The sequence below is a fragment of the Temnothorax curvispinosus genome, unplaced genomic scaffold, assembly GCF_003070985.1.
Source record: "Temnothorax curvispinosus isolate PA1 unplaced genomic scaffold, ASM307098v1 QBEX01007090.1, whole genome shotgun sequence".
Lineage (NCBI taxonomy): Eukaryota > Metazoa > Arthropoda > Insecta > Hymenoptera > Formicidae > Temnothorax > Temnothorax curvispinosus.
Genome location: NW_020216870.1, coordinates 78253 through 105188, shown reverse-complemented (window position 1 = coordinate 105188; position 26936 = coordinate 78253). Strand labels below are relative to the sequence as shown.

General features: G+C 35.8%; 3 protein-coding genes across 5 annotated transcripts; 2 read left to right on the top strand and 1 right to left on the bottom strand.

Moving 5' to 3' along the window:
• The first annotated feature begins 1577 nt into the window (after window positions 1-1577).
• On the top strand, window positions 1578-3355 carry LOC112456704 (cyclin-Q-like). 2 transcript variants are annotated; one of them, XM_025019430.1, is made up of 6 exons: window positions 1578-1764; window positions 1962-2095; window positions 2226-2323; window positions 2393-2611; window positions 2774-3004; window positions 3093-3355. In XM_025019430.1, the coding sequence occupies exons 1-6, from the start codon at window positions 1727-1729 to the stop codon at window positions 3186-3188; spliced, it is 816 nt and encodes a 271-aa protein (XP_024875198.1). In that variant the 5' UTR covers window positions 1578-1726; the 3' UTR covers window positions 3189-3355. The 2 variants fall into 2 exon arrangements, with proteins under 2 accessions (XP_024875198.1, XP_024875197.1); XM_025019429.1 differs by having other exon boundaries at window positions 1579-1800.
• A 98-nt stretch (window positions 3356-3453) lies between these two features.
• Window positions 3454-6498, bottom strand: LOC112456703 (serine palmitoyltransferase 1-like). The gene is made up of 2 exons (XM_025019428.1): window positions 5344-6498; window positions 3454-4286 (listed from the first exon to the last, which is right to left on the bottom strand). The coding sequence occupies exons 1-2, from the start codon at window positions 6245-6247 to the stop codon at window positions 3760-3762; spliced, it is 1431 nt and encodes a 476-aa protein (XP_024875196.1). The 5' UTR covers window positions 6248-6498; the 3' UTR covers window positions 3454-3759.
• Window positions 6499-7836: 1338 nt separating this feature from the next.
• Window positions 7837-25826, top strand: LOC112456686 (adenylyl cyclase-associated protein 1-like). Of its 2 annotated transcripts, XM_025019384.1 has the most exons (9): window positions 12736-13911; window positions 14964-15176; window positions 16802-17126; window positions 17216-17500; window positions 17577-17821; window positions 17918-18093; window positions 18207-18410; window positions 24596-24739; window positions 24828-25826. In XM_025019384.1, the coding sequence occupies exons 1-9, from the start codon at window positions 12840-12842 to the stop codon at window positions 24909-24911; spliced, it is 2748 nt and encodes a 915-aa protein (XP_024875152.1). In that variant the 5' UTR covers window positions 12736-12839; the 3' UTR covers window positions 24912-25826. The 2 variants fall into 2 exon arrangements, with proteins under 2 accessions (XP_024875153.1, XP_024875152.1); XM_025019385.1 differs by lacking the exons at window positions 12736-13911; window positions 14964-15176 and adding an exon at window positions 7837-8036.
• The last annotated feature ends 1110 nt before the right edge of the window (window positions 25827-26936 follow it).

The following is a 26936-nucleotide window of genomic DNA, read 5'->3' as shown; positions in this document are numbered from 1 at the left end:
ATATATATATATATATATATATATATATATATATATATACAGTCATGGTGGAAGAACCATGCATACACAGTGTATGGATCACAATGCGTCGAAGTATACGAGCTACAAGCACGAGCATGAGTAGGTAGACGACTGCGCATCATACTGCGCAAGCGGTTGTCATGGAAACATCATGTGGGTTAGAAAACTTAGAAAAGTGATAACAACGAGGTGGACATGAAAGAAGTTCCAATAAATAAAATAAAGAGAATTCCAGTAATAAATAAAAATAAAGAGAAAGAAGAATACCTCCGAAAACAAAGGAACATGAAAAAGTAATATAATCAAGTGAATAAGTAAATTGGATTATTAGATGACAACAAACATTTTTCTAAATAATTCTGCAACCTGTAAAAAATTTAATATTAATAAAAAAATTAACTAAATAATAGAATTAACTAATTTTATAAAGCGTATTAATATTATGTTTTTGTTAATATTTTAATAATAATAAAGAACTTCTGTTATATGAACAAAGTTTATTTTATGAAAAATTAGTGCGAAAATTAGTGCGAATAATTTTATTTGGTAATATCCTTTTATTAATACTATTAAAAGCTCTTTTTGTAATAGGCTTTGTTCGAACAAAGCCTATTACAAAAAGAGCTCTTTAAACATTCAGCAAAAGATAATTTTCTTTTTTAATAATTTAAAATATTCGATGTATTATCCACTTTTCTATATATATAGATAGAAGATATCATCTGTAAGATAAATTCACGTCATTAAAAAGAGTAATACAATTATTTTTCAAAGATTTTATTAATATATTACTAAAACTTGCTATTTTTATGTATCCTTTTATTTTTACTTGTTGACCCTTTGTGAAGTAATTTTCATATTCATAATTTGTCATTTGAATTTCAAGTTTATGAGTATATATACCATCAACTAATCCGTAATCACATGTTTTATAATTAGTTAAAAGTGTATTGAAACATGGTCTTTATAAAGCCGCGTATATACAAATAATTATCAAATAATTTATTTTAGTATTTAACTTATTTTTATTAATAAACATATTTAAACTAGAAAAATATAAATCATTCATAAATGCTAACATTTTTCCTAACAGATACTTTATTTGATTAATTTGCTGTATGTGTAAATGTTTAAAAATATTATGTTAAAAATATGCTTTGTGTGTAGAAGAGAAGCAGTGTGTGCGCGTTTCAATTATCACTCCTTAATTATCACTCCTCGCAAGTGCTTATTATAATCCTATGATAATTGTATACATATATATTTGTAAGAAATAAATATTAATCAACGGGGAAGGGAGATTTCTTTAAACCAGCGTTAATCTCCCTTCCCTGTTTATTAAATATATTAATATTTATGTATATATTATGGTCAATAATATATACATAATTATATACATAATATATACACAATTATTAGATAGGCATTATATATATATAATATATATATTTGCTATATAAGTGTAGATTTGAATTTAAGCGCTACTCGTCACGTGACACACATTTAGTTCATCACTTTGACGCTGAAATTATTCTCTGAGTTCTCTCCGTTTTTTTGACGGAAATTCCTTATTGATTATTACATTTGTGTGGACTTGTGTGGACGCATCTCTTGTACCTGAATGAGAGGGAAAATAGAGTTTTCTCATTAACGCGCTTAGGATTTTTAAACGAAACCTTTCTCGCCAAAGACAGTATATTCCGCGATGAATCCCTCAGAGCCAAGCGGCACCGAGACTCTCAGGTACAATGAGTTCACATTGGATGACACTGACATAAGGTTATACATCAGCTTACTCTTGACAGATCAAAAGCTTTTCAGTATTTTCGCAACGCAATGTGATTCGGACATGCGTTGTTATTTTCACAGCTAATTTTTCGTATGTTCGAATGATATTTAGTTTTCTTTTTACGTTAAATTCACATGACGTTTCGTTTTAGCTCTAAGATGAAAGACGTGATTGACGTTCTCGCGATGCAGCGCGAGAAAAGGAATACATTACAAAAGAGTATTACGATCGATTATACCAAATCCAGCGACAGTTTCACAGTTTCTCGATTTATCTTCGAGTGCGGTATGTTGGGTGCAACGATATCTCACCATTGGAAAGTTGTTAGGCACTTTAGAAAATTTGTCGAGCTTTAGAAATCTTGTGTTTACCGTAAAAAGGTAAAGTCTTTAATAAAACGCTCGTCTGAATTTAGGTTTGAAATTGGAGGCTCACCCATTGACGATAGCTACTGCTGCAACATTATATCACAGATTTATTAAAGAAGCGACGGCACAGGGATATGATAATTATGTAAGAACGGATGGTACTTCAAGACTCGATAAGTTCTTAATAAATACGACAGAATTTTGTCTCTTTTAGCTCATAGCTGCAACTTGCCTTTATCTGGCTGGTAAAGTAAAGGACGATACGCTGAAGATAAGAGACGTAATGAATGTATCTTACAACACGCTTCACAGAGGTTCTCAGCCGCTCGATCTTGGCGATCAGTATTGGAGTATGAGGGATGCAATCGTACAAGCTGAACTTCTGATCATGAGGATGCTCAAGTTTCAAGTCACGCCTGTGCATCCGCACAAGGTAAAGTGTTGTAAATATTACTAAGGCTGTGTTCCACTCTAGTTAACGTTACGTACACTAGCATTTTAGTTAACTAGAGTGAATTCGGAACACAGCCTAACTGAATAACATTAATAGACGTATGTGATAACGCACAAATAACTGCATTATGTTTCCTTATAGTACATGCTTCATTATCTGCGATCTTTGCAAGCTTGGTTTGGTGAAGAGGAGTGGTCCAAGTATCCGGTCGCCAAAACTAGCATGGCACTGCTACAAGACTTTCATCATTCCCCAGCTATTCTCGACTATCCACCGAACTTAACAGCGATAGCTTGTATCAACTTGTCATTACAAATTTATGGCGTGGTCGTACCTCTAATGGACGAGTGTGATCAACAGCCGTGGTTCAATGTAAGTATACATGATGCTACAAAATTTTTTGTCCGTTTTTCTATGTTAGTCGATAGATTTATATGTAAATTTTCTTGTCACCACACAGGTTTTCTGCAAAGATTTAGCGAGGGATAAGTTATGGGAAATTATGGAAAAAATCATGGCGGCATATGATGACGAACCTGAAACGAGAGACAATTAATAAGCGCGTATCTGTACCTATTACAATAATAAAGCACTTTCCGTACATTACAAACTATGGCAGTTGCTTTATATACACTTTTTTAATTATGAGCCGTATTCAGCGAATTTTTCTAAATTATTCGATCAATAGAAAAATTTAGAAAACTTTATTTTACAATACTCGAGTATTTATTCAATATTCGGTTAAAAATATTAATTTGTATTGTATCATATGCAAAACGTTGTAATCATTTTTCTATGAAGTGTTAAGAAATAAACCTGTAAGAGATAAAACTGAAGTATATTTTCAGAACTAAAGTACAATTTAATTCGCTAATACATTTTCTCTATCCAACATATTCTTTATAATCGCAATTCTCGTATCATCCATTTTTTTTAATAACAAATATGTTCACTTTGTACAAGAAAAAAATTTACTTGGACTAATTAATACGTATGTTGATGCATATATATGTTGATGCATACGTACGATGTATACGTGTATGCACAAAGTGGGAACATAAATATGTATAAATATTAGATATACCTATTCTTAATATACGAGAATAAAATTTTTAAATATACCTCTTTTAAGATACATTTATCTCACTCATTAACGACAAAATTTCTTCTGTACATTTTCTCAAAGTATTTAGCACAAACTTAATATCATTGTTATCCAGACTAGCAGATATACAAAGTCTAAGACTAGGCCTAGGTAAGATTCTTTCCGTTTCCAGATAGGCAGGTAGTATGATTGCCAAGTTATTTTCTATACATTTGTTAGAAATTGCAGATAGTAATTTCTCCTCGGTGGCACGGTCTTTCTGTTCTTTCAAATATACATGCTTTAAAGGCGATTCTGCGAAACTAGAGCACACCAACATCGGGATTTCTTTGAGACCGTTGTGAATCGATAAGGTATTATTTTTCAAAGATTGAAATACTTGTAAATTATTTTCAATCATATCTAAAGAAGTGATAGCAGCAGATGCCAGGAGAGGTGGTTGAGACGCCGAGAAACAGTAGCCAAGCCCAGATAAACGTTGATGATCGATGATAAAGGATGTTCCCACACAAAAGCCTCCAATAGTTCCCATAGCGTTCTCTAAAGATCCTAAAGAATATGTAGATATATATTATCATATATACATTTTCATATATTAACAAAAAATATCTAGCTTAGAGATGTGCGAACTATTCGAATTCGAATTTCTATGATTCGAATCCAAACTATTCAAAAATTTCGAATCTAGATGATTCGAATACGAATTATATACAGGGTGAGGCAATAACTATTACCACCTTAAATATATTCGAATCTATAAGGTCCAGAGAAAAATTAGTGTAACTAAAATTGTACGGTACGAAGGGGGCTATCATATAGCGATAATAATTTTTGTCCAGGTGGAGGGGCTTCGGAGATATCAAGGTCATCTTCATTTTTTTAAATTGATTTGGTACATTTTTTTCCATGTCTTCGAGCTCAAGGAGAATAATCGACTGTGATTGGTCTATCTATTTTCTTACGGTCTTACCATTATGACTAAAACTTTGTTACGTGCAATGGCCTTAACAGAAAATACGAAACGTCTGATTGGTTACGCGATATGCGTTACGCGGAAAATATCAGTCCATGGGGCCTTACAGAGAATAGGCCCTTTAGTTTGTAAGTGACCCTGTAGTAAGGTCGAAACGCTTTGAACGTTATTTCAATTTGTAATACAATCTTAGTACGTTGTATACACCTGCCTTGTACTACGTTTACGCGAGCGTTACTTCTGTAGGAACTTACGATAATTCCTTCGCGTAAACGGGATTTTGCAGTAACTTACGATAATTTACTCCGCGTAAACGAGCGAATTATCGTAAGTTACTACAGAAGTAACGCTCGCGTAAACGTAGTACTGGTTCGTTAACTACTTTTTTAATTTTTTGAACTCTGGTCTTTTATTATTTTAATAATTATATTGTTAATTAAAAATTATATTTCAACAATTCGAAATTATTTGATTCGCTTCAATTCGAATGGAACTTTGTCGATTCGATTTGATTCAAATTTGAAAAAAGAAACAAAATTTAATTCAATTCGACTTGACATAACAAATCCTTGATTCGTACATCTCTACTGGCTTTAATTTTTTTTTAGTTATTATATTAGTATTAATTTTTACCTATTATCATGTCTACTTCACTTCTGGGAATGTTGAAATATTCGGTAACGCCTCTTCCGTGTAGACCGATGGTACCAAACGATATCGACTCATCAATAAAGATTCTCAACTTGTACTGTCTGCAAAGATCCAGTAATTCAGGTAGAGGACAAATGTTTCCTGTATTCATATAAATACCCTCTACGATCAGAAAACGTCTGATTTTCGCAGCCTTTTTAGGACGTCGTTTGTCCGCTTCCTCCTGTTTCTTCAGGAGATTATGTAGATCTTGAACATCATTATGTTTAAAATATTGGATATTTCCTCGAGACGCGTCCAATCCTTTCTGCACAGCGAAATTTACTCGCTCATCCACGAATATCAAGTCGGTACGTTTACAATAAGCTGGGATTACGGTCGACATAGTAGCGAACCCATAGGAATATGTTATAGCGTCTTCCGTGCCCATGAAACTGGCCATACGTTCTTCTAGCTCCAGGTGCACGTCGACAGTTCCATAGAAACCTCTTGGTCCACAAGATCCAACGCCGTATTTCTTGATAGCCGCCTCGGCGCTGTCTATCAGCTCTGTATTGTCACTTAGACCCAAGTAATTATGCGTACCCAAGTTGAGACAATCCCTGCCATTGACCGTCATCCGCTTCCCGATTCTAGAAGTGATGTGTTTGGGACTCAGCGAAGGATGGTCCGCTGGCGATTCTGGCACGAGGGACTCCGGCCGCCACTCCGCCAGTTTACGCTCCACCAACTCCTTCGAGGGTACCGAATCCTGGCCGCCGCTTCGTCTCTTGGAAATAAACCACACTATCCAAAGCACCAAAATCGCTTCTAGCAGAGTGTGGTAATGCGGCAAGGTGTCCCGCAGGATCTCCACCGATTCGACAAACAGGAGTTTCGTGCTCATTTTTCTTGACTAGTCCGAGCAGAGAGATATATAGAGTACGCAGGCACTTTCTTATCGTATGACAAAATATCAATTATCTAGAATTATATCTACATCTCTTACGAAATGAAAACATGCGACGAAAGGCTGATAACGATAAGCCGAATTATCAAGCCTTCACGGGCCACGGGTCTCACCCTTGCCCACGGTCGTGTAAAGGCACTTGGCAGCCTTCGCGCCAAGCGCCAATGACCCATTGAGGTTAAATTGTATATTAATGCACCATTAATGCAGGCGCACAAAGAAACGAACCAATCAAGTGTCTAGCATGAAGAACGCAGCAACATCTGTCCTTTTTACCTGAACTTCTTGCACGGTTCATCTTTCCTCTTTCTCTTTTCACATTGGAGAGAAAAGGAGAAAAGATGAACTGTGTAAGAAGTTCAATTGAATAGAATAGACCTGTGATACTGTTTGCATCAGACATACGATTGGCATGCATTTCTCGGTGCGTATGAATACATGATTATTTAAATAGTTTGAATATTGAATATTTATGACAGAATCATTATTTTTGCAAAACAAAATATGATAAAAATACGGTGTATATGTATATTATGCACCCGCGTGAATAAGGAGCGGTAGATTATTTTATTTATTATAATTATTAAAAAGCCAAAATCTCCGGCTCTTTAGCGCATATCATCATTTCATAGAGAAATAATCTAAAAGACAGAATAATACTTTTACGAGGTGAAATATATATAGAGTATAGAGTTACGTATATGCGTATGTACATGGTGTTTGTGCACTGCGATAAATAAAAGGAACAATGGGTCGATTGTGTATCTTGAAACGATGTGAAAATTACAAAAGTGAGGAAGTTCATTAGAGTATACCTATCCACGATTTTATTTGTCAAAATCTATAAGTAAATCTGTTTATTTTTATAATTTCCACCTCGTTTTAAAATACATATATAATCCGATCTCTAAATTATCATCTTTATTTATTACAATTATTAGAAATTAAATTGCAAAATTAATTTCTAATAATTGTAATAAATAAAGATGATAATTTAGAGATCAGATTATATATGTATTTTAAAACGAGGTGGAAATTATAAAAGTGAACAGATTTACTTATAGATTTTGACAAATAAAATCGTGGATTTCTTTATCGGATATCTATCGTATAGCTTTGTAAGAGATAATTGCTTAAAAAAGTATTATTGACAATTAAGTATTCATTGCAATTGAAGTGTTGATGAAAAACTGCAAACTTGCTGTCGTCTTTTATTCTTGCTAATGCTGTTTTCACACCTCCAATGGCAGCGCACAGTTCATCTAGTAGAAGAAAGACCTACGCAACAAATCTATAGATAAACTTTTAGCTAGGACTGTACCGAGAGAGATACACTGTCACTCGAAAGTTTTCTTTCTCTCTCTCTCTCTCTCTCTCTCTCTCTCTCTCTCTCTCTCTCTCGGCTGACCAGTAACGACCTGCCAGTGCTCTTTTCAGTATTTTATCAAAATTTTGATAACGCACGCCGCGCAACTCGATCGTGAACAGACCTGAAGACAGGTCCGCGCGCGTGCAATCGGCGATTTTAAGCCGCTGTTGCCGAGTCGAGCGGCGGCGGGCGGAAAACAGGACTTCCGGTATCCGGCAAACGCCCCAGCGGTCCCCCAGTCCCCAGTCTACCTGTCAGCATCGTCGGGTTCGCAGCAATTTCTGCGTACGATAGATCGCTCCCTCGGCGTTTTCGTCGATTCTATCGAGAGGGAACTGTCAGGACCTTCGCCGAACGGTGAGTGAGCACATTTAAGACGACGATCGTCGTCGCGTTGCGACGAGACGCGCGACGGTGTCGGGTGTGCGGCTCCCCCCCTTTTCGAAAAATTCTACTCCGTTTATTTTACCCCTCCGACGAGGGGCTGCGCTAAGCGCGACTGTGTAAAACCGATTGTGCGAAATAATATTCGTGTATAAATGAACGTGTACGTAGAAAATGCATGAGTTTAGTTTTCGGCCGGCATCGCTCGAGGAAATCGTACAAATAAGTTTGGTTATCTCGCCGTCGCATTCCGGCGAGCGTTGCCCGCCTGAGTCATGCACTCCACTTGACGTTTAATACCGGTGACGTATACATTCTGCCTGAAGTCGCGCCGTGCTTGTGCTAAGGTTTGTCGAGGAACAAAGCACCGATCAGGACTGACAGACACTTGTCATCTCTTGAAAACTGAAGAAACTCTTCGATTCCATTGAGGTTTCGCGCATCTGTCGCGCGAGCATCTAAACATTCAAAACCCGATAACCTCAAGTGGTTTTATATATACAGGGTGACCCCGGCCAAACTTCGAGTAACATTTGCAGTCTTTCGGTGACGCAAGTGGAATTGTTAGTCTTTTGTTCGATACATAAAAAAAAAGGAAGATTAGATTAAGGGCGACGAATTATATGTAGCTAGAATACGTGTCGGTCGAATTTATCATTGAATAAGTTAATCGATATCTCACATCTGTTAAGCTTATTCGTGAGATTTGCCACGATACGTTTCTGCAGTGGTTTGGTTTATCAGAGCGAGGAGATTAATAGCGAATTCGGTTTGCACTGGTGCACACAGAAGAGTGCTGTACGTTTCAGTTATCTGAGCGTGAAAGTCTGTTGAAAGTATCTTAATTACACCGTATACCTGATGTTAAATACGCGATCCAAGCATTAAATCTGAGTGCGTTCACTGAGTACGAACGATTCCGAGTGAGTAGTGTGAGTAAATTAGAACGAATAAGGTTCGTATGAAGTACACGAGTGATATGTGGTGTCCTGTTGTTAACACTTGTGCTTGAAATTTTAGAGCACGTACAGGGTTTTCAACAAATAGACTTTACACTTTTGAATTATTATATTTATGCTTCTGCACTACACGTACATGAATGATTTTGGTGTTGAACAATTCCTAACAGCTGGGAATTTTAATTCTACATAAAAACATATTTAATATGAGATCCATTAGCAGCCAGCACCATGTTCGAAACGAAACTGCTTATCATTTCTTCGAGAGTTGCGTGGGAACCCCCTTCTACAACGGCTTGAATGTTGGTTATCAAATTCTTAATTGTGCGAAGATTATTCTGATCGACGTGATCCTTCAGATATCGTCATAAATGAAAATCACAGGGATTTAAATCCAGCGAATAGGGAGGTCAGATCCATAAAATTATATTCTGATTAAACATTACTCTATATTGAATGTGATTATTTCCATATTGAATACGTTTTTATATAACATCAAACTCCCAGCTGTCAAGAATTGTCCAACACCAAAGTCATCAATTAATGTATGTAATGTACGAATGTAATATAACTAATATATATAACTAATATAAGTAATATATATGTAAATAGGAAAAAAGGCTGTAAGGGTCGGACATAGTTCTTGGTGCGTAGTATCAGTATCACTGATTTATTACTCAAGTTTTACATCCATCCGTACGTTTCAGTTCCAATTTGAGCCATCTTCAGCGGTATAATATTAAAAAATAAATTAAAAAATTCTCCGTTGCAACGTGGTGAGTTTCCTGATTGGAGATTTCAAGAAACAAAATTGAAAATATAATAAGACTAAAAGATTCATATCTGTAAAAATAATTTTATTATTACAAAAGGTATTTATTAAAAACAAAAAATCTAAGGTTAAGGTAACTCACCAAGTAGTCTAGATATATATGAATGTATGTATAATATACATTGTATATATTAATGTAATATATTTATTATTAACTTCAGCTACATAGCCAAGAAGTGGACTTGGTTTACAAATAACCTTAATTATTCATCCTTCCATTCATACACTACTATCCTAACTTACAGGTAACTATTGCACATATTGTTACACATTGACTTTCTATATTTTAATCCAACCTTCTTTTTCGCTCTTCTTTCTCTAACCCTGACCGTTCTCTATATAATCTTAACAATATCTTCTCTTTGATGATGCTCATGTCATCATTCCAAAGCCTCTCTAATCTTTCTTTATTATTCTTATCTAATTCTATAAACCAATTTTTTATCGCTTCGCATTCTGATACATAATGATTCGTGTTATCCCTACCTTGTTTACAAAACATACAAATACCGCTTTCCTCTTTTAACCAATACATATTCGCGTCCTCTAAATTACCACATCTAAGTTCACCAGAGCTCTAATAATTTCGCCTTTATCATAATTATCCACATATTCCTTCCTCAGAAATATTAATGTAATATAGTAATATAGTAATTCAAAAGTGTTGCGTCTTTTTGTGAAAACCAGTGAAAATCCTGTATATTTTGTTGCTTTTTACATAACATGCTATTAACGGAGTTATAATACTTTTCGTAGATCACGTGTGATCTCACAGATAGATATATTTATCACTAGAGTTATATGAAAGACGTAATTGTGAAGTAAACCTAAATCGATCATTATTTAGTACTATAGTGTTTATAGTGCTACCTTTGTACTAAATACTATTTGATTCCATACGCATTTTCGATGCGTATTGTACCAGCTGGATATGCCAGATCGTTTACCATCGTAAATTTAGTACGAATATAATACTTGATACGCATATCAAACGGTGTAAACTAGGCCTATCTTGAACTATGTTCAACGTATATCCCGTCGAATAATTGTTTAAAATGTATGGTAGGCGTTCCATCAAGATGTATTTTTTTTGCAATATATTGAAACGATTCTGTAGCAGCAACAGTTATGATAAATTTATAGCGGCATTGCAATCTTTAGGGTGGAATAATGCGCAGGCGAGGAAATTTGTTACAAGATCATTTACATAGTCTATTATCATATTCGTTTTTCTTTTTTAATTCATTGAGCCATAAAATGGGCGCTGGTTTGAGTGGTTCGTTAGGACAATTTCGACCAAAATTCAAACTTATTGATATTTCATGACACTCAACTTATCGGGAAATACACATTTTGTTATCACGGATAGAACTATTAACTTTATTTGTTTAACACATTGGAAAAGAACGATGAATCGTACGATCGGAAATTTTGTTGTAAGCACTTGTATACCGATTGAATTAATTACCGATTAATGAAACTTTTTTGCTTAAACCTTTTTATAATCAAACTTTGAAATTTACTTTAAAATGTTAATTAAATATTAAATATAAGAAGAGAAATTACGAATTAATCGATTAGCGTCGAGGTACGATCGATCGTGAAAAATCGTTGTTTTTTAAAATCGATTATTTGAATTTATTTTTTCAACATCGCTTACTTGTTAAGCGTAGATAAAGTTATTATTCTTTTGACGTAATATGGAAGAGAAGATTAGATTAATTAAGGCTAACTGCATGGAGATCGAAATTTTATCATTTGGGTTAATCTCGTTAATTGGAGTCAAAGGCGTCCCGAAAGCACACAATGTTGCGACTCGCCTCCGAGTAGCGGCAGCACAAGGAACGCGGCCCGGAGGCGCGAAGAAAGGAGTGGCGAAGCGGCGGGGCGGGGGCGGAACGACGAACGACGCACCGCGCCGGTCGAAACTGGGGAACGTCAAATCCGGGCGGGCGTCCAGGACGTTATCTCTCCAGCCGCCGCCTCTCCGCTCGCGCTGCCTTCGTTATCGTCGCCGTCTTCCTTTGCCGTTCCGTCGACCTTTTTCGAAAAGAAAACAACTGGCCGTTTCTCTTCCTTCCGCGATATCCATCGACGCAACAAATTCGGAAATTCTCAAGTTTAGGCTTAGCCCGACTATCGGATTAGGCGAGTGCGGATGCGCTTTTGCATTCTGTTATCCTGTGGCTGTGCCTTTGGACACACACTCCACTTTGGAATCCGCCTCTGTCCCTCCGACTTGCTGCTGCGAAAGAAGGCTCCAAGACTCTCGCAGCGTGTATATTTGTTTCGCTAAGAGAGCGTGACGATAATTCGGCCGATAATTAAGTTCGATTTTCCGATTTCTCGTTGTCCTTGAAAAATTGTGCACCTCCGGAGAATACATTCGGAATTTTTCAGTGTGGCTGGAGAGGAGCAAGGATTTGGGAGCTGTGTTCTATCGCGATTGGCAATTGTTCGAGCGCGGTTTTCGATCGCTTATATGCCTTTTGACTTTTGAGTCCTCGCTAGAGAAGGCACTATCGCGGCGCTGTGAAAAAGGACGAGCCTCTTGTTGAACCTGAGACGCAGCTTTGGGTTACCAGCGTCAATTACAGTTGACCTGTTATGTTTACCATCGACCGTATCGAAGATTTACGCGGATCGTTTAATCCGCGTGAGGCGGCGCCGGCGGCTACGAAGTAACGAACGAAGCGCAAATCAAATATTCGTGACTAGGCGCGGGCGAAGTTGTTGACCTTGTCACGTTCCATACTTGAAAATATTTGTTAAATTTCTGCCTGTTAAGTCTATTAAGAAGCTTATAGTTTTGTCGTTGAGCCGAATGAAATTTTCTAACATTAATTTATAAGAGATTTTACGGATCGAAGAGAAAGAGAGATTATAATTCTCGGAGGTGATACCGTCGTACGCTGGCATACTCAGGAAAGGCAGCAAGGATAGCGAGGGATACGCGGAGTGCGAGGTGGATGATACACAGGAACGATGTTCAAGTGCTGCGTGTGTAACAGCGCGTCGAAGAAGGCGAACGCCGAGAGATCGAAAGCGGAAGATGACACGCCGGTCGGGTCGCCCAGGCTGACCACGGTTTCCGCCAAGGTGGACGATGAGATTAAATTTGTGACGAAGGTGGAAAAGGTAAACGGCAACGTGCAAAAGTCAGAGAAGACGTCCCTGCTAGAGGATGCTTCATTAGAAAATAAGGATGCCTTGTTAGAGGATAAGAATGCCTCGCTGGAGGACAAGAATGCCTCGCTAGAAGATAAAGATGCTTTGCCAGAGGACAAGAATGCCTCGGTAGAGGATAAAAATGCCTCGCTAGAAGACAAGAAAACCGCGGTAGTAGATAAAAATGCTTCGTTAGAGGACAAGAATGCCTCGTTAGAGAATGAGAACGTCTCGTTAAAGGATAAAGATGCCTCGCTAGAGGATAAGAATGCCTCGTCAGAGAATAAGAATGTCTTGTTACAGGATAAAGATGCCTCGCCAGAGGATAAGGATGCTTCGCTAAGAGATAAAGATGCCTCAATAGAGGATAAGAATGCCTCGCTAGAGGATAAAGATGCCTCGCTAGAGGATAAGAATGCCTCTCTAGAGGATAAAGATGCCTCGCTAGAAGATAAAAATGCCTTGTTAGAAGATGAAGATGCTTCACTAGAGAACAAGAATGCCTCGCTAGAGGAGAAGGACATGTCGCTAGATTTCACCCTGTTACGCGCCGATTCCGCGATGAGTCCGTGCGAGATTCCGCAGAATGGAAACATCGACGTTGAGGAGAGTTCGAGTTCGACTTCGACGAAGGAAACGGTCGAGGAGGCCGGCGAGGAAACCGGCGACCGAATCGTTGACGATAAGGATAGCAATTTCGACGGCGTCGCCGAAGATTGGATGGTGCCGACGGAGGTCGTTCCTATTGGTGCTGTTGGTCCCGTCAAAATGAATCTTTACGACGCATCGGGATATATAGAAAGGACGATCGATGACGGACCGGAGGACGAAGGCGATGACTCGGTATTCGAAGCTGAAAACGAGATGATCGCCAAGAAGGCGCCAGAAGGTACATTAGGATCCCGCGATTCTTTGTCACTCTGTGTGCCGCAGATCACCGACTAGCCACACGCTATTATATGGGTCTGCTTACATCATTAATATCGGGATATTAATTTTAATAACTTTACTTTTCGACATCTGACATTTTATACTTTTAATTTCACACTTATAAAAATTTGAACTTTCCGGGATGATACATGAATTGATCGAGTAACGAACTTGTTTGTTATAGATTTGTTTGTTATTACTGCCTGAACGGTTTTTCCATCTTTATTTTCAGTTATTTCATGAAATAAACACGCATCGTTACATTCTTAAAATAACATTTGTCCTATGTGAACAATATTGGTCAATATTTGAACAAAGAGAATTATTAATTTTATCCATATGAGAGAGATTCTTTTTTCAATTTATTAAAATATCTCTTTTAGTTTAAATAAAACATTTGTTCTATACATTTATGTTATATAATATATACATATATATCTACATTTAATTACATTTATTTTGTGTTTTCGTAATTTGAATTACTGATTGCATTTCTCCTTGCGTGTTAATATTCCGATATTTACATCGAAAATTTGCCATTTGGAAAAATATACGCTAAATGAAAAATGTATGATAATATTTTTTGGTATTTTGTGTGCATACACAGTCATTAAATATTAATATAAATAATTAAATACATGAATTGAAACACGTTCCATTAAATTAAAATAAAATGCAGCATATAAATTCTATTTTGTTTTATGTAATACATATATATATATATATAGAAATAAGCTTTTTGCGAGGGCCATTTTTGTGAACAGACCCATATTCTACTGCTAGCGTTACGCTATTCTCGCCTCAGCAGAAAGAACATCGATTTGTAATAATATCCGCGGGTGATCTGATACTTATGTACCATTTTTATCAATTATACATATATATGGGACTATTAACTTTAATAAACTCGATGGGTGGGGCAGAGCGAGCCACGTGTGGCCGTAAGACTCTTCAAGAATAGAATGCCTCTTGGAGAATAAAAGCTCGACTGTTGTGTTGTCGTTTCCGCAGTTCCCTCGATTCCACGTTCGCTGTCGGAGGAAGACGACGGCGAGTATGTCTCGGGTGGATGCAGCGGTATGCAGGAACCGCCGGCGACGCCCGTCGCCCGCGACGAGTTAGCTTTAAGACGGCACAGATTCTTCTCCGATCTGTTGCAAGCTGCGCAGAATTCGACGGAGCACCGAGTGAGATTCGACCCGCTAGGACCGATGGTGCACCCCGGTTAGGACCCGCTTGAGAATTTCCAGCGACTTGTTATTCTTTCACGCGCTGTTAGTTCTGGAGCTTAGAGCTAGCCCAATTCTGCCTTGCGAGGCTCGCCGTAGTTCGCAATCCACTCTCGTCTATACTAGCTTAGGACAGTTTATTTTGTACCACCATTCATGGAAAACTTTATAAGTTGTAGGTGCAATGCCGTTGTATGTACAAGATAGGCAAGCACTATTGAATAAGCATGAAATATATATAAGCAAACGAAGGATTTTGATTTCCGGCTTCGATCACTCGCGTGCGATATTTTTGTTATATGTTTTGTTACAAAAAAGGAGAAAGGTAAAAGAGAAAATTAATCTATTAATCCACGATATATGCAATACGAAATACGATTGCAAGTGTGATAGCAATTTACACGTTAATTTACACGTAATATTACATATCTTTAGATATGACGGCTGAATCTCTGTGCGTTATGAGTAATATCATTGCGATTATGTTACATTATGAATCATTTGCCGAGCGTATTTATGTGGATAAGACTATATAACTCCACGATGTTGGCGGATTCTCTAATAATAGTCTGGAGTATTCTCGCGTCGTCGGACGGAAAGTCATCTCATTTGAGGTGTCTTTCAGTTTCTTGCCAATTTTCGGAAAGTCTAGTAGCCGTATCGCCGTTTATAATAGGATAATTGCAATATTCTTCAAAACCTAGGTAACATTTTGACGAAAAAAAATAAATAAATAAAACAAAATGTATATATAGATTGTCTTAACGAAGAATGTGACTGGCATAACTTTTATGCGAACTTCATTAACGAGATATTTTTTGCATTAGGAAATTTTACGTATTAAGTTATTTGCAACACATTATAAAACAAAGCTTAACTGGTTTTATATTTTTTTTAAGAGAACTCTTTAAGGATTTTATAATTTTATAATCGTAATTATTTATGTGGAAAGAAAATAATTATCGTCTTGATTGGCTTTCTCTTTTGTCTGACAATCAAATTCCATCGAAAATGTCAAGTTTATTGTAAAGACGAAACTTCGCGAAATGAATTTAAGTATCAAACAGATCGATTTAATTTTACTTAAAAAATTATGCTTTCTTAGTTCGAAAATATGTCTCGTAAACAGCAATTATCGATAATGATAGCGACTGTCGTTTGTTTAATTAGGATTTAATTGTGTATGTGTTTTTATCATTATAATTTTGAAAGTCACGGTCGCGTTTTTCCTTACAGACTGTATATGTGCATGTGTGTATGTTTAATATATATAATTTTATTAATTTTTTTTTATTTTATTAATTTTTTTAGTAATATATACACACTTATGTACTTAACGCGATATAATTAATAATAATGTATACTAACGTTACTATTTATAAACGTGTTCTATATTTAGCATTCCAAGTACTCGGAGAAGCATTCCAAGTGTCTGAGTTTTCCGGGTGTTTTCGAGCGTGTCTCCTGTGGGATAAAGTTTACATTTCTCTTTATGTTTGTTGTCTGTTTATCAGTTTTATATTATTATGATTTTCAAGCGCGAGTGAACGAATAATCTTTTTCCTTATTGTTACAGTCTATATGCGAACGTTTACAAGTTTTTTAATAAAATAATTACAGGTTGTGAGAGTTCTGATAAAGAAGAGCATCTAGAAGAGTTGGTGAACCGATTGGAAAACGTAACGAGACGACTCGAAAATTTTGCAGTTCAGACACAAGACACTGCTGTACAAACGAGCACACCTTCCCCGAAGAGATCTACGTCGTCAGGAAGTAGTTTATCTCTGTCATCGAAGCAGGAAACTATTCCGAATCCACCTACAAACATGTCTGTCGCCGGATATGAGGATCTTTTGGCTGGGCCAGTTAAAGAGTACCTGCAATTAAGTCAAAAAATCGGCGGTGATGTAGCTGTTCACAGCAAGCTTGTGGAAAAGGCTTTTCAGTAAGTAACATTTTAACTTTACGTTGAGATCGAACAAGTAGATGCACATATATCGAACAAGATATTAAAAATATTCTAATTAATTTTAGGATTCAGCTTCAGTTTATAAAAATGGCGGCGAGTCGTTCCGCACCGACGAATCAATCTGAACAAGTATCTTTATTCACGCCTATGTCCGTACAGATACAACAGATACAAGAATTTCGCGAGAAGAATCGTGGATCTCAATTCTTTAATCACTTATCAGCAATTAGTGAAAGTATCCCAGCCTTGGGATGGGTCGCCGTGTCTCCTACGCCAGCTCCCTATGTAAAGGAAATGAATGACGCCGGTCAATTTTACGCTAATCGTGTATTGAAAGATTGGAAAGAAAAGTAAGTTCTTCTAGAAGTTTATTATTATTTTTTGTAATTTATTCGAAAGCGAAGCTACAGCTGTTTCTATTTATAGAAACAAAATACACATAGACTGGTGTAAAGCGTGGGTGCAAACATTAACTGACTTGCAACAGTACGTTCGTCAACATCATACGACGGGTTTAGTATGGGGAAAGACTGCCGCACCTGCGGGTATACCTGCGGGTATACCACCCCCTCCACCACCCTCGATGCCGATTGGAGATATCGCACCGATGGTGAATGACGACAGAAGCGCCCTTTTCGCTCAGATTAATCAAGGAGAAGATATCACGAAAAGTGAATACGCTTATTTATTATAAATTTTTTCTCTACGCAATTCTTGTAATCTTTGTGCCAGGACATTATACGCAATAGCCGACATTTGTATTGTAGGTTTGAAGAAAGTCACCTCAGATATGCAAACGCATAAAAATCCTGCTTTAAGATCCGGACCCGCACCGTTTAAAGCACCGACAGTCAACGCGGCACCGACGAAAACTGTGTTGCCAGCGAACGTGCCTATTGACAAGCCACCTGTATTTACTAGAGATGGCAAAAAATGGCTCGTGGTACGATATTTCGTAAAGAGAATAAGATAAAAATATCTAATATGCATATTTTACTATATATATTACATTATTATGTGTATTATTATATATTAAAAATATGCTATTTTTCACAGGAGTATCACAAGGGTGAAAATTTAGTAATCGATGACGTAGAGATGAATAACGTGGTTTATGTGTTTCGGTGCCAAGATAGCACACTTACTATCAAAGGCAAAATAAATTCCATCGTCATGGATTCCTGTCGTAAATCGTCCGTTGTGTTTGATTCCCTGGTGTCCAGTATCGAATTCGTAAATTGTCAAAGCGTACAAATGCAGGTATGTATATGAATACAATAGTTCCTTTTATTATTAGTGTGCATGCGTATCAGGCCACTTATGTTTTCATTAATTAAGATTAATATTAGATATAGAAATCACATTGATATGTAAAAGATAGATAACATTGCCAGATGCCGATATAATAGATTCTTTTTTTAAATTATTACGAGAAATCGTTTTCCTTTTTGACACTGTTCTTAATTTTAGGATATCTTATAGATAATTTAATTTTCTAAAAGACCATTTTATACTATATAGATATATAATTCAGTACATACAAGTGTAAAAGAAAATTTATTTAGAAAAATGCACTCTTATATAAAAGAATCCGATAAATAAAAATATTAAAAATATTTACATAGATAAGACAAGTTATATGTCTCAGTTCATTCATTGTAAAGCAGACATTGATGTACATGTATTTGTAATGGAAGGTTTCGCCGTAACTTCTTTTTCTGTTTTTTCAACAGTAATAGTCCATAATTTATTTTTATGTATTAGCAAATCTGTCGTGGGACTGATATTCTTCGTTAGAATAAATAGATCTGCCGGATATTTCTTTCGTAGGCTGTCATTTGCCATGATAGAAATAACAACTACCTCTTTAGAAGCAATCTTTTCTATACGTTGTATTATGCTTGTATCTGATTTACTGCCATATGTATCTTTCTTATCTGAATGGTCTTTATCGATTGTGAGGGATTCTACATTTTGATCAGTAGACAAAATTGCCGAACTTTTCTTATTTCTGTATGTCACATTCTCAGGTTTCTCCAATTTTTTATTGAAAATGTCCTTTTCTGTGTTTAATTTAGTTAAATTCGGCACAGTCTCTACATGCAAATGCTTGCTTATTGAGACATTGTCACTTCGCGCAATTTCCTTGTCTGTCGTGTGATCTTTCGTACAAGTCTTTTCTCCCCATAACATAGTCAACGGACCTCTCACAGGACTTCTCGCCTGCGCTTGACGTTTCATTCGGTGGGACGATTCTAAGCGATTCTTTAAGATCGGTATGCAAGATTTAGTGGATACCCTTCGTGGCGATATAATAGACTTTGATTGAGTTGCGAGTCGCAACTTATTTTTTATACATTTGTTTTTGTCATTGTGCAATTTTGTATAGGGCTGATGTGATGTACTGCTGATGTATTCCACAGCATTATGGCGCATCAAAAATGGATGTGATTTTTCGGGGTATAAGGTGACTTTCAAATTTTTATTTCCACTAGTTATTAAAGATATGTCGCTCTTGGCTTTAATTTGCTGGAATGGTTTTGTTAAAAAATGATCTGTTTGGGGCGACAAATGTGCGATATCGACAGAAATTTCATCATTTTTTGTTTCATTGTGTTTTAAATTATTTAATGAAGTATTGTCGGCATTTAATGTTTTATTTTCTTTATCCAATGAAAAAGTTAGAAAAGAAGTTTCGGGATCAAAGATGAAATCGTCTTCTTTTAAAGGAGATGCTATTATCGAATTATCACGTCTTGATTTATCAAGAATAAGATTTGAGTCAACAAGTATCGTCAAATTAGAATATTTGTTATCTGATGGTAATTGGCTTGGCATTGCTATATTTGCATCTGGACATTTATCTACGGATATTTGTTGTTCAATAACGTTGTGTTTTTTTTCTTTCTGTATGTCCGACTTTAAATGCAAATGTTTCATGTTTGACGTAGATTTGGAAGATACATTATCCTTCTTCATGTCACTTATCATCTCCTCGTCGGTGAAATACGAATTACTATGGGAGATCGAATTGCAATTAGATTTTGTTAGGTACTCCTCGCGTGCTACGTGAATAACTTTTGCATCGGCGTTTGCAACATCAAGCGGAAAAAATATTGTTGATGGCTTACTTTCGGCGATTTGCGTCTGCTTTCTACGTTTATGGAGATCCGTATTGACGTCAACTGTTCCCTTATCTATTTTATCATTTTCTGTATTTGGTACAATATGTTCTTCAGAACGAGGCGTGATCGAATCTATTATTCTGTGTGTATATTTTGAATCATTTCTGCAAGAATATGTTAGGAAAGTTGGAAGAGACAGATCATCTTCTTCCCTTTCTAATTCTGCAGGTACTTCTGATTGTCGCGTATTCTTCTTGTTAGAGAATTTATTCTTAATAGGACTAATAAGCGCGAACATTCCTGGGTTTCTCTTTAAGTATACGTCGGAAGAGCATCTTAAGACATCATCCGTTTCCTGTTTATGTTCCTGTATGTAATTCGGCCATACATGTGTTAAAAAATCTGATGATTTTTTTGAAGAATTATTAAATTGGTCGGTGCTGCTGCAGCTGGACGGTGCAGTCGATCGATTATGTATCACTACATGACTCGCTTCATCTGAAAATTGAAAAATATTGCTTTTGCTTTGACAATGAAGCGCTCTGCGTGCTTTGAAGATTGCTGTATTTTGGCTTTGAAGAAAAGTGTCCATATAATCTCTGATATTTTTAACGCGTTCCAATATGAGATCTTCGAGTTTTGACATTGTTGGCGAACGTTTATCGATTACATTATCAATATTGGAGGCTGCATTTTCCCTTAAATTTTCTCGTAAATTCACACGAGTTTGAATATTCCGTAGGACAGCTTTCGTTCGCATCGGTCTCTCATTCATATCGATTTCATCTTGGTTTTTCATATTGACTGGTATTGCTATCGAGATTACTTTTTCATAAACCGGAAGCGTCAGTGGAACATTATTCTCAGTCTCAGCATTATTATGAACCGCGAGATCAGTGATGCTAAAATATTCCGAAGACGTTTCGGGAATATAATCTTCGCTCTTTGTATCTCGTTCGTCCTCACGATGCGCGAATGTATTTACCTTTTTCAAAGATTGAGGAAGTACGTCGCGTCGTTGTTTCATTTCCAGACAAATGTAATGTTGATTAAGTTTATCATGAGAATCACTGATAACTGGCGCTTCCTCTTTGATGTCTATTATCATTGAAGGAAAATTATTGTTTGACATTGGCGGAAATTCATCTGCGATATCGTCCTGTTTTACATCACTCATTGGATACGTCTTTCTCGATTGTGTCAGTAAGGCGTTTTTGAAATGCAACGCCTCCTGAAGCAACAATGCCGTCGATTTGTCTTCTCCGCTATTGTTCGAGATTTTATTTTGACTGCTTTTTTGAGATATTATTACATTATCTTGGTATTGCTCTTTGTCAATTGCATCGCTGAATTTTTCAGTAGCGAATCTCTTCTTTAACGACGCCTCGTTTTGAGTTTGAATATTTTTATTTTCAGGTGATAAGATATAGAATATTCTTTCCGATATTGCCTCAGATATGCTATCTCGGGTATTAAATAGAGTATCTGTTATTATTGCATCTTTGTTAGCTTCGGGATTTGATTCTAATTCGTGTACTGCGATCTGCGATTCTAATTCGTTATCGTGTTCTAAAGTGTTCTGTTCGCACTCGCTTCTCTTATATTCATTTATATTCATCTTCTTATATTCATCTTTCGGTGTCTGTAATATCGCGTTGCAGGAACGTAAATGCGGTTCGGTTGTCACAAAGGTTGGAAGATTGCTTCTGTCTGATCTCTGCACATTATGCCGACTAAATCCTTTGGAAAAAGTATTTCGCAATGTAACATCTTCACCAGAACGTTGATATGTTTTTGATGTACGTGATGAATATTCGGTTAAGGAAGATAAGCTCTCTTCCGAACGATTTAGCTCGAAATATTCGCTCGAAATATTTACGACTGGGTAAGTTATAAGTGAGTTTGTTTCATCGACCCGATGTGCTGATTCCTGTCTTTCTGGGGACCGACTCGTGTCTTGATACGTTTGCAGCACGTTGTGCAAACTCTGAAGTTTTCTTCTGACCTCGTGCAAAGTTTCTTGAGAAGATTGCGCATTGTGTGTCGGTCGCATTATTGGAACAACTGGGATGAGTTCTCTCGAGGGTGAACGGTTATTAGTCTTCAAAACTACAGCGTTATTAGATGCGTTCACTTTGCTTGGACAATACGTCTCTTTGGTATCTTTTACCGTATTGTCTTTTATCCGCTCTACGCATTTCTTCTCGTTTATTTCCTCTCTTTTTGCTGCTACTGGAGCACCATAGGATGTCTCTCTTTTTTCCATCGTAGACAAGGATGTCTAGAATATGATGAATGTATAATTACCATGTAATTTTATTTACTGAGCTGATTTAATAACGGCGATTAATAAGCTTACTTGTGTCGCTGCGTGCGTAGCTTTTAAAGAAGATACTTTATTCATTTCTGATGAACGATTCGACGAACGCAAACGTTTATCGTTATATTGCAATTCCTTGAGAAATGATTTACATTTATAGACGGTATCTGTGAATTCCTGGCATGGATTGTATTTAGTATTCGTCGCACATGCACCGTTCTGTGTTAACGGAGGAATCATTCTTGAAGATCGATGCTCAATCACGTTCGGATTCAACGGTAAAAGCTGCACATTTCGTCGTTGCAACGTGAAATCTTTGCTTCTAGAGAGATCATTTTTCTTCGTACTCACATTTTGCGAGTACATACCTGATCTCCCTGAATATATGCTAACGAAATAAGCTAAATTTAGTGACTGCGCTGTTTCAAAGATTTTGCGCTTTCTCTGAATTTTTATTATTTACACATTACAGATTGAGATAAAATAATAATTGATATGATATATTAAATTAAATATGATTTTTTACTCTTAGACGGAAAGCATTTCCGAGCAAAAATATTAATAGGTTTTTTATTAATATTTTTGCTTAAAAAAAGAATTGGTTAAAATCGGAAACTATCTACTATCATCGAGAGAAAGTGCAAAATATTTCTGAAATATCTCTAAGGCTATTTCGTCTATTTTATCTATAAAAGATGCATTAATGTTATTAACATTATATGAATAGAAAAAATTAATGTAAGATCAAATGTATTTCTAATTTTTGTACTTCACAGATTGGTCACTAGTAGATTTTAAAGATTCAATGCTGCTGCAGGCTGTTGATAATTCACTACGTTTGATATGTTGTGAACCACGTTCTTGCTTTGCGTCAAAACGATTCGTTAGTTTTGTTTTGGATGAATGACGCGCATTCGAACAAGGAGCACATATATTGCTCTCTGATGAAGGACTGAAACAAAGCATTGTTGTGAACATAAATATATTAAAATCTACAATATTATAAAAGTTTGTTAACTATTTAATGTTTTTAGCTTCTATATGTACTTTAGCAGCACGTGCTTTAGCCAATTTTTTCGATCACCCGGGTTGGATAAAGTCAGTCTGATCTTCCGCAACTTCGGATTCAAATTACAGATTTGATGTGGTAATGGCCACGTTCCATATTGCATTTTATACGTTAAAACATTGATTTTCAATTCCAGATTCTGAATTTTATATCCGACTTTATTTAGTATTTGTTTATTAAGCACTGCATTCTTCGTGTGCATACTTTTGCAACATTTTATACGGATAAGCATCGTGGAAGCGATGGCTATCGCTAAAACCTTCAAATATTAAGGAGTGAAGTACTTTTGTGAAAACTAAACACAAAAATAACTTGTAGGTTTTAAATATTTATTTTGTAATATAAATCTTTAACAAAATTTTTAAAAGCAATTAGTAATAATGCGTGGAATATGTGTATAATTGCGCGTACCCATATAATTCCTTCTTTTGCTAAGTAATCAACGACATCAGACACAACCTCGTTCCATAAATAATTTGCTACCGCGATTATACATTCCTTCCAATTTGTCTCACATGTTACCGCCACAGTTTCGAAATTTCCACCTGAAACACATTTCCATTCGTTCGAATTTGGAAAATAAACAGATCTTTTCGACGTACATTATTTGTGTCTAATCTAGCATCACAGCGTTAAAAATATAAAAAAGAAACAAATTTTCTTACCAACTTTCCACGGCATTTTTATATACGAAAGTGTTTGTTGAAGTGATATTTTAATACAGATGAAATTGTGCGTGTGTGAAATTCGAAGAACTGTCAGGCTCCTGTCTCTTTCACTACCGATACATGTTTGCAAGCAAAATTGAGCACTTATGCACTGGCAATTGTTATCGAAATGCACTCTGAATACATACAAATATCTGCGAAGGTTATACCGATATGAATTTTAGCCTGTGATAATCGTATCTTCCTCATATATTTTTTTACAGGTTCTTGGAAAGGTACCTACAATTTCCATTGACAAAACGGACGGTTGTCAAATGTATTTAAGTGCGGAATCCTTGGCTGTTGAACTTATCACCAGCAAATCTAGTGAAATGAATGTCATGGTGCCCAAAGCCAATGGAGATTATGTAAATTGTCTTTCGATAAATTCTCATTGTCAGATCAATTCGCCATCTTGCAATTTTTACAGCTCTATGTGAATATGTTACATTGCAGAGCGAGTATCCGGTACCGGAGCAATTTAAGACTACCATTAGCAAGAACGGTCTTAGTACTATGGCCGTCGACTCACTTGGTTAAAAGCACGAGGAATTTATTTGTATGCGTAGCCTACGCTATCTTCTTAACAATATAATTAAAGGTATGATCGTCAAAGATATTATCAATTTATTAATATTATTATTATTTATTATCTTCTGCGAATAATGTGCGGAGTTAAAGAAAATAATAGATTCAGTACTGTATATCTCGCTTATGTGTAACGGATTGGCTTTGATCATATATTATATATTACTATGTTCCTGAACGTGTAATAAGTTGTACACATCAGAACGAGATTGCATTCGGTAATTAGCGGTAATAACGTATTCATTAAAATCATTTGAGAAATTTTATCCCATTTGAGGATCCTTAAATTGTCAAAATATCAGGCAAACGTGAATTACATTGAATCATTGAATAGGATATCTTGAATCAAGATAATCAACTTTTGCAAAAGATCAAACTCTAATGATTGTAATATATCTAGCGGAGTTTTTGTGGATTATTGCGGAATTTTTTTCTGTGGATAGGTATTTGTATATTTTAAGGTCGAAAGTAAGATGACATAACGATGATGTTAAACATAGTATGGACAAAAGTTTTATCGTCTTCGAGTCGCTCTTTTATACATTTACACCAGTTTTTATCATACAAGAAGTTTTGCTCAAACCTGTCGTTGCACAGAACTTCCTGGTACACCGAATGGAATGAACATTGTACATGTACAACTATCAGGAACCAGATATACTAGGCCTCTGAGCATTACTCCTAAATGGTGTCGGATGCCATCATCACTAGTTCGATATGCTTTGCCTCTAATCTTATTCTGTCGAGTTCAGTATTATATGATATTTATAAATGAGATATCAAGTGATCGAGAACTGGAATAGAAGTTTAACAGTGTGACATTTAACGAGAGTACGCTAATACTAATATTACTTAAGTAAAATCACTTAAGTATTAAATGATGACATTTGTAATGAACAACAGCGACGTCATAAGTATTGTTTGTTTGTCCGTATCGCACAATTTGTAATAAATACATAATTACTTGATCTATTTTTAATCTAATAACAGTATTATGAAATTATTTACAAAAGTTTTTATTTAAACGTCAATATGTACGATATGTTTACTGTTTCTTGTGGATATAATTTTTGGTGATGAATCTGACTAATAAAGCTAATAAAGTGAAGTTGTATATCATTCGTTGGATCGTTGTTATATTGTATAATTACCTTCTAATTGTTCCAAGACAAAAATTGAAAAAAACATGAATTTTACAAAAAGAGTATATTTACTGTGTTAATTTTTCTTATAAGTTTTACATTAATTGTAATTTCACAATAATTTTATAATATGTACACATTACTGGGAGAAGATAAGTCATGTCTTTTTACATTGTAGACTAGACTTCTTTTTATTTGATCAAATCTTGCCAATAGCATAACTTAAAGTATCTGTCTAAAAGCAGAACTAACATAAGCTTCAAGTCAAGTTAGTCCCAATCTGCATGGACATGATTATTTATATAGAGACTAAAGTAATGACGTTAACCCTTACTTGCCACACTTCTGTAGACGTCACGTACTTGCCACATTGGGGTGGAATCTACCCCAGCGACCAAAATTGTTATAACAAATAAGCTATTCAATATTTTAACTTGCTAATTTTTTTAGAACTTCTTAAAAGCTTACTTTTAAAAGTTATGTAGGTTATATAGCCAAAAATTAAAATTATGTATGATACAAAAATTAAAATAGTAAAAGAAAAATGAAAAAATGGCTGTTTTTACAAAAAAATTCATTGCTTGAACTATTGACAGAGGTCGCTATAGACCCGCTCCTCATAGGTTTCGGTACTTAAAATTAAGGGAATATGGTCGTGGGGTTGATTTGATCCCAGTGTGGCAAATAAGGGTTAATAATACATTAATAACGTGACATTGAGAGACATTTGCATAAGACATTAGACATTAATTTTAAATAAATAATTGTAAAGTTTTTTCTATTTTTTCTCGACGTATATACAATTATTCTAGAACTGAAAGAATGCTTCTTTTGA

Coding starts and splice junctions, on each gene's coding strand:
- LOC112456703 (XM_025019428.1), bottom strand. CDS start 6,247: ATGAGCACGAAACTCCTGTTTGTCGAATCGGTGGAGATCCTGCGGGAC. Junction 4,287..5,343: donor TGAAGTAGACATGATAATAG/GTAAAAATTAAT, acceptor CATATTCTTTAG/GATCTTTAGAGAACGCTATG.
- LOC112456704 (XM_025019429.1), top strand. CDS start 1,727: ATGAATCCCTCAGAGCCAAGCGGCACCGAGACTCTCAGGTACAATGAG. Junction 2,612..2,773: donor CGCCTGTGCATCCGCACAAG/GTAAAGTGTTGT, acceptor GTTTCCTTATAG/TACATGCTTCATTATCTGCG. Junction 3,005..3,092: donor ATCAACAGCCGTGGTTCAAT/GTAAGTATACAT, acceptor GTCACCACACAG/GTTTTCTGCAAAGATTTAGC.
- LOC112456686 (XM_025019384.1), top strand. CDS start 12,840: ATGTTCAAGTGCTGCGTGTGTAACAGCGCGTCGAAGAAGGCGAACGCC. Junction 13,912..14,963: donor CGCCAAGAAGGCGCCAGAAG/GTACATTAGGAT, acceptor TCGTTTCCGCAG/TTCCCTCGATTCCACGTTCG. Junction 18,094..18,206: donor ATGGCAAAAAATGGCTCGTG/GTACGATATTTC, acceptor TATTTTTCACAG/GAGTATCACAAGGGTGAAAA.